A 15,941-nucleotide genomic window follows, 5' to 3' on the forward strand; every position below is an offset into this window, starting at 1 on the left:
ATAGCCCTACAGAGGGAGCCAGTGAGCAAGAGGCGATGTTGGCGTCTCTGGCTGTAAAAGGCAATTTTCACTCTTCCAAGTTTCCTATATGGTGTCTCAGGAACATGAGGAACATGCCATGTGTCCCTGCTCTGTCACAGCTCTACCCAGACCTCCCTAAACTCATGGCTTCATCATCAGTCCCTGAGAGCAGCACAGCGCTAGACTTCAGGGGATGCCTAGCTGATGAATCTGTATGCTGGATTCACAGAGCAGTACCAAACAACAAACCATGTCCTTCCTCCCTCTGGGGATAGAGCCCAGGACCTCACAAGTGCTAAGCAAGCTCTCTGCCTCCCAGCCACCTCTTCAGTCCCACGTGCCCCTGTGGCTCAGGCCTGTCTTTCCTTCTCTGCACATACACGTTAATGAAGGTTTCCTCCTACCCACAAATACCTCTGGTCTCCTTCACTGCTTCTGGAATACCCTCAACTATCACCTCTTCTGGTATTCTTCTGGTCCACTAAAACAGAATCCACGAGACATCTGCCTTTGTGTCCGTGACTTCTCTCTGTCTGTCTCTGGTGGATCGTGGATAGTTTCTTCAGCTCTGTCTTCCAGTTCACATAGCTGTCGTCTGTTGGGTCTAATATCCAGAATATGAAGAGGGAAAGCTGACTCCCCAGGATGATAACGACACCAGGCATGGGCAGTAGCAGACAGGAAGATAGAAGCTAATCCCGCACGTGAACCTGATTCGAAGGTCCTAACCAACCAAGTCTAACACTGCAAAAATTGAGTGACAGATCAGAGCCAAGCAGGGTTTGTTCTAGGGATGCAGGATGTTCAACATGCCTATGACCCCAGCACTCAGGGGAGTTCAAGGCCAGCATGGGCTACAGAGTAAACCATTTCTGGATTTAAAAAAAAAAAAAAAAAAGGAAAGGATGGAGGAAGGAAGTGAAATTTTAAAAAAGGACAAATTTGTTATGATATTAGCTAGACGAACATGAGAAGGGCAGCTGAGCCCTTTAGCAGATTAGGGGGGGAAATAATTTGATAAAATTAAAATAAAATATCCGAGGCCACCAAGATGGCTCAGGGATTAAAGGCATTTGCCACCAAGTCTGACCTGAGACTGATATCCAGAACTCACACAGTGGAAAGTCCCCAACAAAGTTGTCTTCTGACCTCCACATGTCCACCATGATGTACACACACACACACACACATACACACACACACACACACACACACACACACACACACACACACACAGACACACAGACACATTCAAATAAATATAATTAAAAATTTAAAGCCCGTGCACAATTTTTACAAAGTCACTCACACTGACAAATGGGAGTCCCTCCACCTGCTGAAGCATACCCAGAACCTATGCCACAAAGTCAGGGCCCAAAGTATGTGCTCATGATCTACGGTAAAACCTGCGACAGTTACGACAAGGAGAAAGCTAGATTTGGTGCTCACTGTGTCTACTAGCCTTGTCTTGGGGCCTGTTCATTAGGGTGTGAAAATGACCCCATGAGACTGACCTAGAGGGGTCTGTTAACTGCTAGTCTGCACCGACATATGTACCCCTCACCAAGATAAGGACCAAGAGAGGGCTGGGGATGCCTAGGAGACTCCTACTGCCTGAAGCTCCAGTCCCCAGCTCCTCTGCTGACTTACATGACCATTCTCCTTTGGACTGCTGTAAAGTGGGTGGCTGAGGGAGGGTGGGTCTCAGGTGGCCGTGGGCTGGATCTGCTGGGCAATCAGGAGCAGGTTCAGGGGAACCCTCTCCCTAGGAGTCCAGGCTCTGGTTTGCAGACTCTCAGTGAAAGATTTCATGGAGCAGTGGAGCAGGAGTCTGAGTCAGGAGGTCACTAGGCCTTCTGCCTTGTACTGGGGTCATCTCTTTGCCAAGGACACTGTTCCCATTGCTGCTGTTACTGATGCTATGGAACATGCTTTGTGGTTTTGAGGCACTGACCCCGCCCCACCCCTCCCCTCTGATGTTTTCAGACCTACAACAGCCAGAGCGAGAGCAATGAAGACTATGAGATTCCTCCTATAACGCCTCCCAACCTCCCTGAGCCATCCCTCCTGCACCTGGGGGACCACGAAGCCGGCTATCACTCGCTGTGTCACGGCCTTGCGCCCAACGGTCTGCTCCCTGCCTACTCATACCAAGCTATGGATCTCCCAGCCATCATGGTGTCCAACATGCTGGCCCAGGATAGCCACCTGCTGTCCGGCCAGCTGCCAACGGTGAGTCCATCTCCCACGCGGGCCCCGTGGCTCCAGCAAAGGAGGCCTTGAGGGGAGCAAGTGGCAGGGCTGAGCTGAGGAGCCCTGATCCGGTGCATGATCTGAGTTCCGCTGGTTGATTTGGGGGGACTCTGCAGAGTATGGGGGTGGCGTGGAGGAAAATGTTATTTCTGCAGCTCTGCGGCAACTTGGGACTGATTTTTATTGGTTGTTGATAGTGTAGCCTCAGTTTTATTTCTAGCAGATTTATTGAGATATATTCATGCCATCGAGTCACACACGCTGAGGAGTGGGTAGCTGTACAGTCCATTTGAATGTTTTCATCGCCCTCACTGGAAGAGGCTTCTGTCTGGTTAGCAGTGTCAGCAGTCACCTTAGGCACCACTCCCAGCTACCATGCCCAACCCTTGGCCCAAGACGACCGCCCATTACGTTCCCTTATTTTGCTTTGTTTTGTTTTGAGACACTCTATAGTCCTAGCTAGCTGGCAACTCACTCTGTATCCCAGGCTGGCCCACTGGCTCTGTTTCCTGAGTCCTGGGATTGCAGGTGTGGACCACCACACCCGCTTACCACAGGTTACCTCCTGCCTCGGTCTGTTTGCCTGCTGTGGGTGTTTCACATAAGGAGCCAGGGAGGAGGGTTACCGAGGGTAGGTGAACCACAGCAGGCAGACAGAGGCAGGGAAGGATGCTTCAGGATCCAGACAGCCAAGGGAAGGGTGGAGGGGCTGGTGAGCTGGTGGAGTCAGCAAGGGATTCCTTTTGCTATGGGGCTGGAGAGTGAGAACTTGCAGCCAGCAGAGGTGAAAGAGCTCAGGGGAGCCTGCAGCGTGAGGTCCTGAATCCCATGCTGAGCGGGGTTCTGTGTTTTTAGCATGACGGCTTGTCTGAACTCTCAAGTCCTACAGGAAGTCAGTAGAATAGGCACTTTAGGGGGACTTCCAGCACCATGCTTAAACAACTGGGCTTCACGTTTCTCTTTCCTCCCATCGCTTCACAGTTAATATTAGAGTTATAACTCTCACAGTCATGTTTAGGGTAATGGTGACAGAAGCAGTAAAGACTGACGTAGCCGAGGATAGACAAAGGCTTCCGGGTGCTTCTTCACAGGAGCTGTGCTGGTGGGTGTTGTTGTGCCCCCCCCCCATTTCCACACAGCAGGCCTATGCCTACTGGCAGCTAACACACTTGTGGCAGAGTAACTGTTTAAGTCTTCCGAGGAAAACCATGGCAGAGCACTGACTGGCTGGACCAACCGTGAATCCAAGATGAAGTAGCCCCACCCCCAGGGTGTCCGACTGGGCCACAAGCACTCCTGAGGCTGAAGGACAGGGTGCTCAGCTGACTTCCCTGTCAGAGTCTCATGGTTTGGGCTGGATAGCATTTGCTACCACATCAGCTGCTCAGAAACCATAGTCCAGTTTGTAGCCCGGTATAAGCAGAGGCAAGAAGACCACGAGTTCAAGGCCAGGCTGAACTGCATAGTGAGCCATTATAAATAATTAAGTAATAACTCAATGGGAATGTATGCTCCACTCTCCTGTTGCCCCCCTCAACAAGGCAGTAGCCCCGTTTCCTCTGCCAAGTGGTTGACCAGTTCAGACGTCACAGTCACATGACCTCAGTCCCACCTTGCCATATTCTCAGCTCATTTCCTAACAAATCCTCACTACACTGAGTGCCTTTGCTGGGGATTTCCCATAACATACAGCAGGGCAGAGCCAGGTGGCTGCCTTGGGGAGTCTAAGACAGGTGGACAGCCCAGCCTACAAGGAAAGTTCCAGGCTCGTGAGAGACCCTGTCAAAAAACCAAAGTGGGCGGTATCTGTGGTTGTCTCCTGGCCTTCACACATACATACTGTTACCAGTCTCCCAGTGCCCTTCCCAAGCTTCCTGATCACAACAGCTCTGATCATTACAAGGCTTGCTGTCAGCTGATCACAGACCACCCCTCGCTCCCCTGGGAAATAAACGGTGGCTTACATGAGCTCTATGCAAACCAGTCCTTTGCAGATTCTTTTACAACTGGTACGTATCTAGGATGCTTCTCAAATTCACAGTTTTAGCTTTCCATTAGTCTAGAATTGCAGGGGCTCATTCAATTTTATGTTCCCTCCTTACTTAATGAAAGACAAGCCTGACCCCTTGTTACCTGGTGCAGAGGCCCCCACCAAATGGGAAAGCCAGGTGAGAACGATGTGCTGGATGATTAGAAGTCCAGGGGCCTTGACAATAGAGCTTTGGAATTCATGGGAACTGCAAGGAGAAAGTGTGCGTGGGTGTGCAATGCTTGCTGTGTGTGTGAAGCAGGGATTGTGGAAACACCTGCTGGGTGTCAAGCAGCATGCAGAGGGATTTGTAAATGCTTTCTCACACCATGCTCCTCTCAACTGAGAGAGGCAGGGAGGTGATGTGGAGGGGCTGGAGGCTTCCTTTCCTCGCCTGCTCTAACAAATGGCCATAAACCTGTGGCTCAAAAGCGGTAGAGATCCATCCACTCACAACCCCAAAGGTCCCAAATCAGTACCTCACGTTGAAATCAAGGTTCTGGGAAGCCATGCTTCCCCAGGATGCTCTGGGCTGTCCATCCTTACCTCTTCTAGCTTCTAGAGCGGCGGTTCTCAACCTTCTTAATGCTGCGACGATTTAATACAGTTGCTCATGTTGTGGTGACCCCCCAGCCATAAAATTATTTCATTGCTACTTCATGACTGTAATTTTGCTACTGTTATGAATTGTAATTTAAATATCTGAGATGTGACTGGGGTCATGACCCACAGGTTGAGAACCACTGTTCTAGATGCTTCCCTGGCTTGTGGCCATGTCTCTCCCTGTTCTCTGGCTTTTTTATTAGTGGTAGCCCCCCTGCCCTTATCATAGGGACATTTATGATGGACTTTAAGGCTAATCTAGAATAATTTCCCAGTGTTGTGCTCCCGAGCTTGAATTGTGTCTGTAAAGACCACTTCCTCCTGTTACATGTACAGGTTCCAAGGATTATGGCTTAGTATCTTTTTTTTAAGTGTGTGATGTGTGTGCATGCTTGTGTCACGGCACACCTGTGAAGGCCAGAGGACTCTCCTTCCTCCATGTGGGTCCCAGGGATCAAACTCCAGTTGTCAGACTTAGCAGCAAGTGGCTTTACCCTCTGAGCCCTCTCGCTGGCCCGTGACTTGATACCTGTAGTAGAGTGTGGCATTTCCCCCCTACCCTGCCATGCTTGTCTTCAGCTTGGACACCCTCTAGGTGCCAGACATTGCTACAGGCTTTGTGATCTCTGAGACTCCTCGACATTCTCCAGAGGCAAACAGAGAAGAAGATCAAGAGTCTGTGATGTCGTTCAGATGTCATAATGTCCCCCAAAGCTGATATGAAAAACTCAGACCCCAGAGTGGTCACACTGTGAGGTGCTGTGGGCCTTTAAGAGGTGGAGCCTAGTGAAAGGCCCTTAGGGACAAAGGGATCATGGTATCCTGGTCTCTTTTCTCTCTGGCTCCAGATGTGGCCCTTCACTCTTATGTTCCCATCATGCTGTACTACCCTCAACAAAGGCCCAAACCCATGTGTGCCCTCAATTGAGGTGAAATAATCCTTGTTTAACTGTGTGAGCAGACTCAGGGATGTTGTCACAGTGCTTTAAAGCCAACAGATGCAGCCTACTTCTAAAAAAAAATGCTGTAGATGTGCAGCTAGTGTGTGTGTGTGTGGAGGGGTGTCTGTGTGCCTGGAAGAGACCTCTGACTGGGATAGAGGAGGCAATACCTTCATATCTGGGGGCATTGGTCTTTGTGGGGTGGGAATATGATAAAAATAAACACAATTTCTACAGAGTCCAAAGACACCAGTGCCTCAGTGATCTCATCTGCCCAAGGGCATCACTAGCCATACTGACTGGGGCTTGGCCAGTGTTGGTGGAGACACGGCATAGCGCCGGATAGCAGAGGATTCTTGAAAACTGCCTTATCTCGCCTGTGAGAAGTGACAATTGAGCAGGAGGCAGACATGTATGCTATTCTTTGTGAGTGAACATGCCACCTAGTTCTCAAGCCAAACCCCCAGAACTCACACCCTACCAAGTCCTTCCATCTACCTCCTAGTTAGACCAGGGGTGAAGGATTGCACAGCCAGGCTCAGGGAGCACAGAGGATGCCTGGATGCCAGGTGTTGTCCTCACAGACCCAGATGCCCCCAAGATGCCGTCTCTGCAGGAGTAGGTGAGACTTTGATCTTTGGCGGCCATTCCGTCAATGCCAAGGCCCCCATAGCTCCGACCCCAGAGGCTACCAATCCCTGCTGGTCCCCTGCTTGATTCCTAAGTCTCTCTTAGACTGCTCCTCTCCTGATGCTGCCGGTGGGGATTACGTCCAATACTGGAACCAGACCCCCTTACAGAATTAAATACACTCACGGCTTTCCCCACAACGTCCGTGTCTTAACTGATTAAACATTCATTTCCAAGACAAAAAGAGTCAATTTGGTATGAAAGATATATTTTGTCGGTTTAATTTAAAGCACTGCACCTCCATCTGACCTCTATTTTCATAACTCAATAATTTTATCCTATGTTGATTGTTTCATTTTGAGAGAGATATTGTATTTATAAATCAGCCTCTAAAATGCTCAAAGAAACTTGAAGAGTGGAATTTATTGAGCTGCTTGTGGAGTCCAAGATCACTTCTGGAACCTTCTGGGAAACAGAGTTTAGAGTCGCTGAGTACTAAGGGAAGGGACATGCCAGGAAGGGGTGATGCTTGATCTTCTATCACAAGGGAAACCCTACCTTCAGGAAACCAGAGATACCCCAAGGGGGAGAGAGAAGACTTAGGCAGGTAGAAGCAGAATCGTAATGGCTTCTGGTGGTCAGGAGCCTGGGATTCTGAGAGCTTTGGTCACTGGAATGCTATGGTCCCATCCCAGTCCTCAATGCAAGAGCAGGACATAGGTCATTCAAACATTCTCCTTCCATCTTTGAGGTCTCTGTGTGTGTGCTTGGTTGTACAGTGGCCGAAGGTTGGTGTTTGGTGTCTTTTTTCAATCACTAGACTTTAAATTTTCAATCCATCTAGACTTTAAATTACTTGTTTGTTTGTGTGTATGAATGTTTGCATATATGTCTGCACACATATGTGCAGTGCTCTCAGAGGGCAGAAAAGGATGTCAGACCCCCTGGGACTAGAGTTAGAGATGGTTGTGAGTTACCATGTAGGGCTGAGAATCAAACCAAGGTCCTCTGGAAGGGCAGCCAGTGCTCTTAACTGCTGGGCCATATCTCCAGCCCCTCTACCTTGTATATTGAGACAAGGTCTCTCCTGAACCTGATTGGCTGATGGTCTGGTCAGAGTACCCAGAATCCTCTCATCCCTGCCTTCTGACACTGAGATTACAGACACAGAGACCCCCAGCTTTTTATGCGGGTGTTGGGAATCCAAATTCAGACCTTCATTCTTGTGCAGAAAGCGCTTTGCCCCCTGAACCATCTTCCCAGCCCCCACTTTGAGTCTCGTTGGATTTCTTGGGACTTTAGGCAAGCCCATCCTTCCTCAGCCTCAGTTTTCCTATCAGTGAACTGGGTTAAGATCCCAGCTTTGGTGAAATAGCACAATTTCGAGGATATGATTGGAGGTGGGTAGACTCCCCAGTGCCACCACTACATGTGACAGCTAGTTGGGGACCTATAAACACTAAGCTCAAAGTCCCCAGTGCTGATTTTTAGACCCTTTGTGCTCTAGTTCCTATTCCAAAGTGCACATAGAGTAGGGTTGTTCTAGCCTACAAGGGCTAGGGGCCAGACCTGGGGACTTGCAACCCAAGTGAAGGGCCTTTACAGTCTAGTATCCTGGGGTAGTTGTTAGAGGCAGAACTAAAGTCTGCTTGCATTTGACCAGCTTGCTTTAGAGATAGTTCTCATGGGAGAACACACAGCCTTGGGTTGGGCTTAGAGCCTGGGAGTGGAGAATCTGCCCTGTGAATTACCTTTAATAGACCTCCTAACATTCTTCTGCACTTATTGCTCCATGCTGTTCCCTTCCAATGTTCCTTCCTGCCCTTTGCTCCCCCATCCCCCCAGGCTCAGTCTACCCTGTTTGACAAGCATGGGTTGAGACACAAGAAATCTCCAAAGTCTGAGGCACAAAACCCAAAGACCTCCAAGTCAAACCTTTGTCCACCAGACTTCTTAATGACCTGGGCAGTAGACGACCCCCGCCACAAGGCCAACCAATTGTTTTTATTATTCTTAATGTGTGAATGTTTTTGTCTTGTGATTGTTATAGTTAGCTTTGCCTTGTAACAAATCACTACAACCCTTAATAGCATAAAACAATTCATTTTCATCATCTCTCTGGATTCTTGAGTCAGCTGAACTACCTCTTGTGATTTCTGGGGTCGGTTGGCCATTGCCTGGGCCCAGTGTCTAGGAGAGGCTGCCTCAGCATCTGACTCATGTCTGCTGGAACCAGTTGAGGTATCTCAGCTATGAGTCTCTCATCACCAGAAGCCTAGATGAGGGCTGGGCCCTAGGATGTAAATTTCCAAACTTCTTATTGGTTGCTAATCCTTTGGCCAAAGTCCAACCCAGAGAGCCAAGCAGTAGAGCACCAAACCCACCTCACAGAGGGAGAAATGGCAGAGTCATGCAGAAGGAAAGGACTCAAGAGACAGGATGGTGGCCATTTCTGTAACCCGATATGATGATTAGCTTTAACTGTTAACTTGGCCCAACCTGGAAGAGTTTCAATTGGAAAGCTGTCTCAATGAGACTGGGCTGTGCGTGGCTATAGGGGTTGTCTTTAATTAATTAATTATTTATTTAATTGTTAATTGATGTAAGAAGACCCAACCCATTGTGGGTGACACCATCCCCTGGTGAGTAAGCAGGCAGTGTGTGTGCATTCATTTCTTCCTGGTTTTGGCTGTGGATGTGGTGGAAGTAGCTGCTTGAGCCCCTGCCTTAACTTCCCCAAAATGATAGACTGCAGCCCAGAATAATAAGCCAAATTAGCTCCTTTCTTCCCCAACTTATTTTTTTAAAAGCATTTTCCTGGTTACTTTTTTGTCACCTTGATACAAGATTGAGTCATTTGGGAAGAGGGAAGCTCCACTGAGAAAAAGGCACTACCAGATTGGCCCATGGGGAAGCCAGTGGGGCATTTTCTTGATTAATGATTGATGTAGGAGGGCCCAGCCCACTGTGGGTGGTACCACCCCTAAGCAGATGGTCCTGGACATTATAAAAAAGCAGGTTAGTGAGCTATAAGGAGCAAGGCAGCCAGCAGCACCCCTCCATGGCCTCTGCTTCAGTTCCTGCCTCCAAGTTCCTGCCTTGAGTTCCTGCCCCTGACTTTCCTAGATGATGGACTATAAGATGTAAGATGACACAAACCCTTTCCTCACCAAGTTGCTTTTGGTCATGAAGTTTTATCACAGCAGTAGAAACTCTAAGACAAATTATCTACATCTCAATCTATCTATGTATCTATCTATCTATGTATCTATCTATCTATCTATCTTTTTTTCTTTCTTTCTTTCTTTCTTTCTTTCTTTCTTTCTTTCTTTCTAGTTTGGGGTGTGTCTGTCTGTCTGTCTGTCTGTCCCTCAGAGGACAACCTGAGGGAATCAGTTCCCTGTCCTTCCACCATGTGGAACCTGGGAATCAAATTCAGGTCATAAAGCTTGGCAGCAAGCTCCTGTAGCCACTGAGCCATCTTGCCGGCCCCACCCAGAGGTGCTTTTGGTTGGGATATTTTTATCCCAGCAGCAGGAACGAAAGTAGAACACTTACTGTTTTGCTTCTCTGGAATGGTTTGTTTGTTTGTTTGTTTTTTCTTGACTTTTAGCACCTTACAAAAGTCACTGTCACAGGCCCTGTGATCAGGCTGACCTTTGTTCAAAACCCAGCTCCCACACTTGTTTCCAGCATTGTGTGACCCAGAGCAAGGGGTTCACAGTCCTGTGCCTCAGTTTTTTCATTTGTACTATGGAGGTCAGGCACTTGCCCTGTAGGAGGAAAGTCTGTAATTGGAGGAAATCTAAGTGGCACACAGTAGGTCCAACCAGTATGAGCTACTGTGCTTAGTAAAGCGTTCTACTCATTGACTGGGTTTGAATAGACCCTGGCTGCCTTTTAGTTTAGCCAGCCTGACCTACTGGGTGTAGGTTTTGCTGTAGTATGTTTCTGGTCTGTTTACCAATGCAAGTCTGCAAGATGGGTGGTTGGAAAAGCAAGTGGGAAGTCCTGAGGCTGGAGATGGGGTGGGGGTAGCAGGGGTTGTGGGAGCGAGCACATCTATTATGGCAGGATGTCATGATGTCATTCGGGCTGTGGCATTTAAAACCAACATCAGTGACAGCTCTACTTCTAGTTAAAAGAACAAGGGCCCAAGAACCAGCCTGTCTTCGCTCTGTGACCAGGGGGCACCCACCACAGGAAAAACAGAGGTAGTCATGTTTTTGTCTCCTGTAGGGCAGGAGTTGGAGAAAGACAAATTTCCAAAACAGACCCTGGAAGGACAGAAATGGGAGTGCTCAGAGGCCCTGGGTTTTCTTGGTATGCACTGGAGTCTGGGTGCAACTCTTTCCTCCATTTTTCAGAAGCTGTAAGCCAAAGAAATGTGTCTTTTTATATTTTATAAAACTCAGGGAAAAAATGGCTTTAAACAGCTTTTACTCCCCTGCTATAATTATTTATTTTCAAACACTCCTGCAGGGGACTGCTCCGTCTTCTTATCCCGGACTCCTTTTGCTCATAAATGAACCATCACTTCAATAAATCATTATGAAAACAGAGACTAACACCGGCTCTGAGAGGTTGAAAGATTTATGTAACACATTTATGTCTCCCATTTTCTCATTCTGGTACTCCGCTGCAAAAGCTAAGCTAATAAAAGCTGCTATTAATATTTCTTGTTGCCTAGCAACCCTAGAGCGGGAGTAATAGCTTGGGCTAGAAAAATAGATGACCGATAAGGAAAAATTCAATTCTTTTATTATCTCAGGGGAAATGCCCTTTTACTGGAACATTATGATGTACGAGTGTGAAGTTGAACACAAAAGACTGGTGTGTGAGTGTGTGTGAGTGTGTGTTTCTATTTTTAATGAACATCATTTCCCCCCCCTCCCCACTAACTCTTTCTGAGTACTTCTGTTTTCTTTTGCATCCTCCACCATCCCATCCCTCATGCTTAATTTAGCAACTAGAGTAGTTAAGAATCTGTCAGCGTTTCTTTTTTTAGTTTAAAAATGGTTTCTGCAAAGGTTTACAACTCGGTCATAAAAATTCACTCCCTGTTAGGACTCGGGGCAGTGATAAGCCAGCACGCAGCCGGGTTCTCCACGAATGGATCACATTTGTTGAGAGATAAGATTCATGGATTTTTTTTTTCCCCTGAGAAGGAAGGTTGGAGCAGAATAAAGCATGTTCATTTCTGTGTCAAAGTTTTCTTTGGAATTCAGGGATGCTGTCTCTTCTAAGATCAGTTTTCTTTGAAGTTTGGAGGTGTGTTAAGTGAGGGCAAGATTGGGAGCCGGTCATTTATTAAGCACCTGCTATGTGAAGTTTGGGTCCATTGCCTCCCCCCAGCATTTGTCTGTTGTAGAAAGGGAGACTTAGAAAGGTTGAGGGGCGCGTAAAGTAGAAATGTGTGTGCCATGAGGTCCTCATACGTGTCCTAAGTATAGGATTTCTCAACCTTGATCCCGGTGACATGTTGGGCAAGACATTTCTCCACTGTGGAGGGCTGTCCTGCGTACTGCCTGAAGCCTGTCAGGCTGCCACTCACCATTCCCTGGTGTCCAGTACCTCCCTCCTCCTCAAAAGTGAAAGCGGACAGTCTCTCCAGAAGATATCTCCAGGGAGATAGCTCCATCAGAAAACTGCAAAGCACTTGCCTCACAAGTGTGAGAACGTGAGTTTGATCCTGAGAACCCACATTTTGAAAAGTCAGGTGTGGTGGCATGTACTTTTAATCCTGGTGCTGGGTCAGCAAAGACAGGCGGGTCCCTGGGGCTCTCGGGCCAGGCACTCTAGTCTGCTTAGAGAGCTTCAGGTTAGGAGGAGACCCTGTCTCAAAAATCAGAGGTGGGAGGCACTTGAAGAATGCTTCATGAGATTACCCTCCAACCTCCATTCATACATGTATGTATATCAATGAATGCATATCTGTTGAGACATGCGCACACCCACAGACAGACAGACAGACAGACAGACAGACACACACACACACACACACACACACACACACACACACACACACACACACATTGTTTCCTCACATTGCCAAATGCCCCTTGAGGGACAAAGATCATTTCTAACTGAGAACCATTATGCATAGTTCCTTCTGCTCAGAAGGCTTCCCTATGGTCTGTGAGTGGGAAAGTGTATCAATCATGCAATATAAGGGAGTGCCCAAAAGCTCAGAAGTCGGTTTCCTCCAATAATATTTTGATGCAATCTTTTTAAAAATTTGTATTCTGTTTATTTAGTGGGGGTGAGGGTCATACACATATGCCATGGCATGCAGGTGGCAGTCAGAGCATAACTCACAGGAGCTGGCTGTTATTACCCACCATGTGGATCTCAGATATCAAACTTAGGTTGTTAGACATGGGAGCAGGCATCATTGCTCCACTCCAATAATTTCAAAGCTCGGAGTCCACACAACGACATTGACAGTGTATCAGGCATCCTCATAAAGGTGGGAGCAGGCTGAACTCACTCACGGAAAGATCCATGGTCTGTTCCTAGGTTACATGGGACAACGGAAGCCTGTGTTGTGCCTTCTCCAACAACTGGAAGGGGCCAGCTAGCCGTTGGGGTCTGGTTAGCACTGGGTAAATGGGAAAGGAGAATTAATTGCCCGATGTTCCCTAGCTAGAAAAAGTACAGAGCCAGAACATAAGGCCAGGCTTGAGAGTCCAAGCCCAGTGCTTTGGTACCCTTTCAACTGCATGGACTGGCTTGTCATCACTTAGAGTTGTACTCAAGCTGTAAAAGGTGTAAAGACGCTGTGGGATGCTCCAGGTCTGGGGACAAACAGCAATCCCTGACCAGCCGGTGTCCAACTGGCCCTCGCTGCGGCTGGCTCTCTTTACCCTCACAACCTCCATGCCTGGCAAGAGCTAGCGAGGACCAGCCAGCCACCCAACCATCCTCAGGAATAGAACAACCACAGCTGGCCTTCAAACTCGGATTACTTGGGAGAGCAGCAGGTGTTCTTTACAATGGAGGTATCCCTCCAGCCCCCAAGCCCCTCCCCCATCCAATTCTTCTTCATTCTAGGACACAAAAACCTGGAGTTCTCAGCACGTTCCTCTAGACTCCCATCCATACCTATCACACCGCTGCTAGTCTCAGAGCACCAGGGAACCTCTAGCTTTGAGAACTTCATGCTTCATGGAATGGGCAAGAGCCTGAAAGCCTCCGATCAGAGCTAAACACACAAAGCAGGTCTCAGTCTTGACTCACTCACTCTCCAGCCGCTCACCAAGAGGTTGCACGGACCCAAGGACCCAAGGGAGTCAGCCTTCTCGCATTCAGACCTTGACGTCACATAGCTGTGTGACCCAGTCATTTCTGTCTTCATGCTTTGTCATCTCAGAAAACAAAACAAGCCGGGCGGTGGTGGCTCACACCTTTAATCCCAGCACACAGGAGGCAGAGCCAGGCAGATCTCTGTGAGTTCGAGGCCAGCCTGGTCTACAGAGCGAGTTCCAGGACAGGACAGGCACCAAAACTACACAGAGAAACCCTGTCTCAAAAACAAAACAAACAAACAAAAAACAACAAAACAAAACCTCCAGCACTTCCTCCTCAGAGTGGAAGATGAAAGGAAATATCAAATACGAAAGGATAAGCGTGTCAGGCACATAGTTAGGGGTAAACAAAGTTAGCACTTGGGGAAGGTTCACAAGAAGATACACGGTCACACAAAGTGTGCTCTGTGTGCCCCAGATACCAGGATATACGTGACCACATGTTCATGAGCAGTGCCCCAAGGGCTAGCATGTCATTCCATCTGGGGAGAGGGGTATCCAACTTCCTCTGCTTGCCTCCACCATCACCCATCACCCCACACACATGACATACCATACACTTACAAGACACATACATACACACAAATAATAAAATAAAACTATATATATATATATATATATATATATATATATATATAAAGAACCAAGTGTGGTGATTCACACCTTTAACCCTGCCACTGGGGAGGCAGAGGCATGTGGGTCTCTGTGAGTTCAAGGCCTGTCTAGTCTATGTAGCAAGTTCCAGAACAGCCAGAGCTATATAATGAGACCCTGTCTCAAAACAAAACAAAAATCAAAAATTCTGGACCAGGGACACAAGGATGGTGTCAGAATCAGAGAATATTCCTGATTGTGGAAGAGGCCAGAAGCCAGGAAATGGCACTCCAACGGCATTGGCATGGGAATCTCAACCTTTTACGGTCTTGTCCACAGCCAGCCCCTCACCTTCTCCTACGTTAGTAGGCTTCCTATTTTTCTCGGGCCTGTTCTGTCCCTTCTGTGTAGCCCTAGTGGGGAGGTTTCTAGACATTTTACTCACTGCTCTCCTTGTTAATCTCGGTGCCTCTTTCTCCCCACCCTCTTCTGCCACAGTGGCGGGGAGGCTTTCTGGATGTGGTCACTTTAGGACAGACAAGAAGACAGCAGCAAAAGCCAGAGAAAAAAGCTTGACCCTGTTGCGATCTCTCCGTTCAGTCCCAGTCGCCATCCTTCTTGCTGTGACTCGGCAAACAGTTTGTGATGTTTTATGGTTGCTTAGGCGCACTCTGGAACCGACCCCTCCACCCCCTGCCAGGCTGCTAATCGGAGCTGTGACCCCCTGGCCTTGCAGTGCGCAGGGGCCAGGTGTTTAACAGTCTTCCAGGCAAGATGCCAAGCTCAGCAGCAGAGTGTGAGCTGAGAGAATGCGGGGGAAACCGCAGTGACATCCGTCAGCCGCAGCTCCAATATTACTGTGTATAATGGCTCTCTCTCCTCCGAGTGCATATTCAGTACCATGTTCGGGAAAATGAGGTTTTAATGTACCATCGGCATAGATGAGAAACCATCGAGGGCTCCGCAGAGTGTCAGGAGCACATAAAACTTGAGATTTATGGGAGTCGTTCCCCGCCCCTCCCTCCAGCTGGATAATAAAAAGTCTGTCTCCTGTGTTCTTTCTCTCAGCTGTGGCTTTGGCCATACAGAACTTGGAGAGTCTTTATAAAAGACAGCTAGACAGGCACCAATTATCTAAATATTAAAGCTCTAGGAGGGCACATGTGCTCCCCAGAAGACTCTGGATACACATTTCTAGGAAATTCTTCTTGTTGGAGACTGAGGCATACCACAGAGGTGCTGTGGCCAGGCCATGTCCTTCCCTGGAAGCCCAGAGCTTTGCAGTCCTTGTTTTTCCTGGAGAGTGATCCTGGGCATGTCTTCTCCAAACCCCCAGCCTTGAGTGAGATGGAACTGATGTGTCTGAAACTGTATCACATGGGCAGTGGAGGCAAGAGGTCCAGGGTGGAAACCTGGGTCACATGAGACCCTGTTTTTTTTAAAAAAAAATAAGGGTAAGGGGTGTGTCTTCATTGGTAGAGTGCTGGCCTAACATCCATGAAATCTTGAGTTCAATCTCTAACACCACATAAACTAGGCGTGGTGGTACACACCTGTAACCGC

General features: G+C 48.1%; 1 protein-coding gene across 5 annotated transcripts in view; it reads left to right on the top strand.

Moving 5' to 3' along the window:
• Tox2 (TOX high mobility group box family member 2) overlaps positions 1-15,941 on the top strand; it is a 126,023-nt gene that overhangs the window by 74,405 nt on the left and 35,677 nt on the right. For all 5 annotated transcript variants that reach the window (XM_028868406.2, XM_028868407.2, XM_028868410.2 and 2 more), the window contains exon 3: positions 2,008-2,253. In XM_028868406.2, the coding sequence (XP_028724239.1) occupies positions 2,008-2,253 (246 nt within the window). The remainder of the gene's footprint in view (positions 1-2,007; positions 2,254-15,941) is intronic.

This window comes from Peromyscus leucopus, chromosome 4 (assembly GCF_004664715.2).
Source record: "Peromyscus leucopus breed LL Stock chromosome 4, UCI_PerLeu_2.1, whole genome shotgun sequence".
Lineage (NCBI taxonomy): Eukaryota > Metazoa > Chordata > Mammalia > Rodentia > Cricetidae > Peromyscus > Peromyscus leucopus.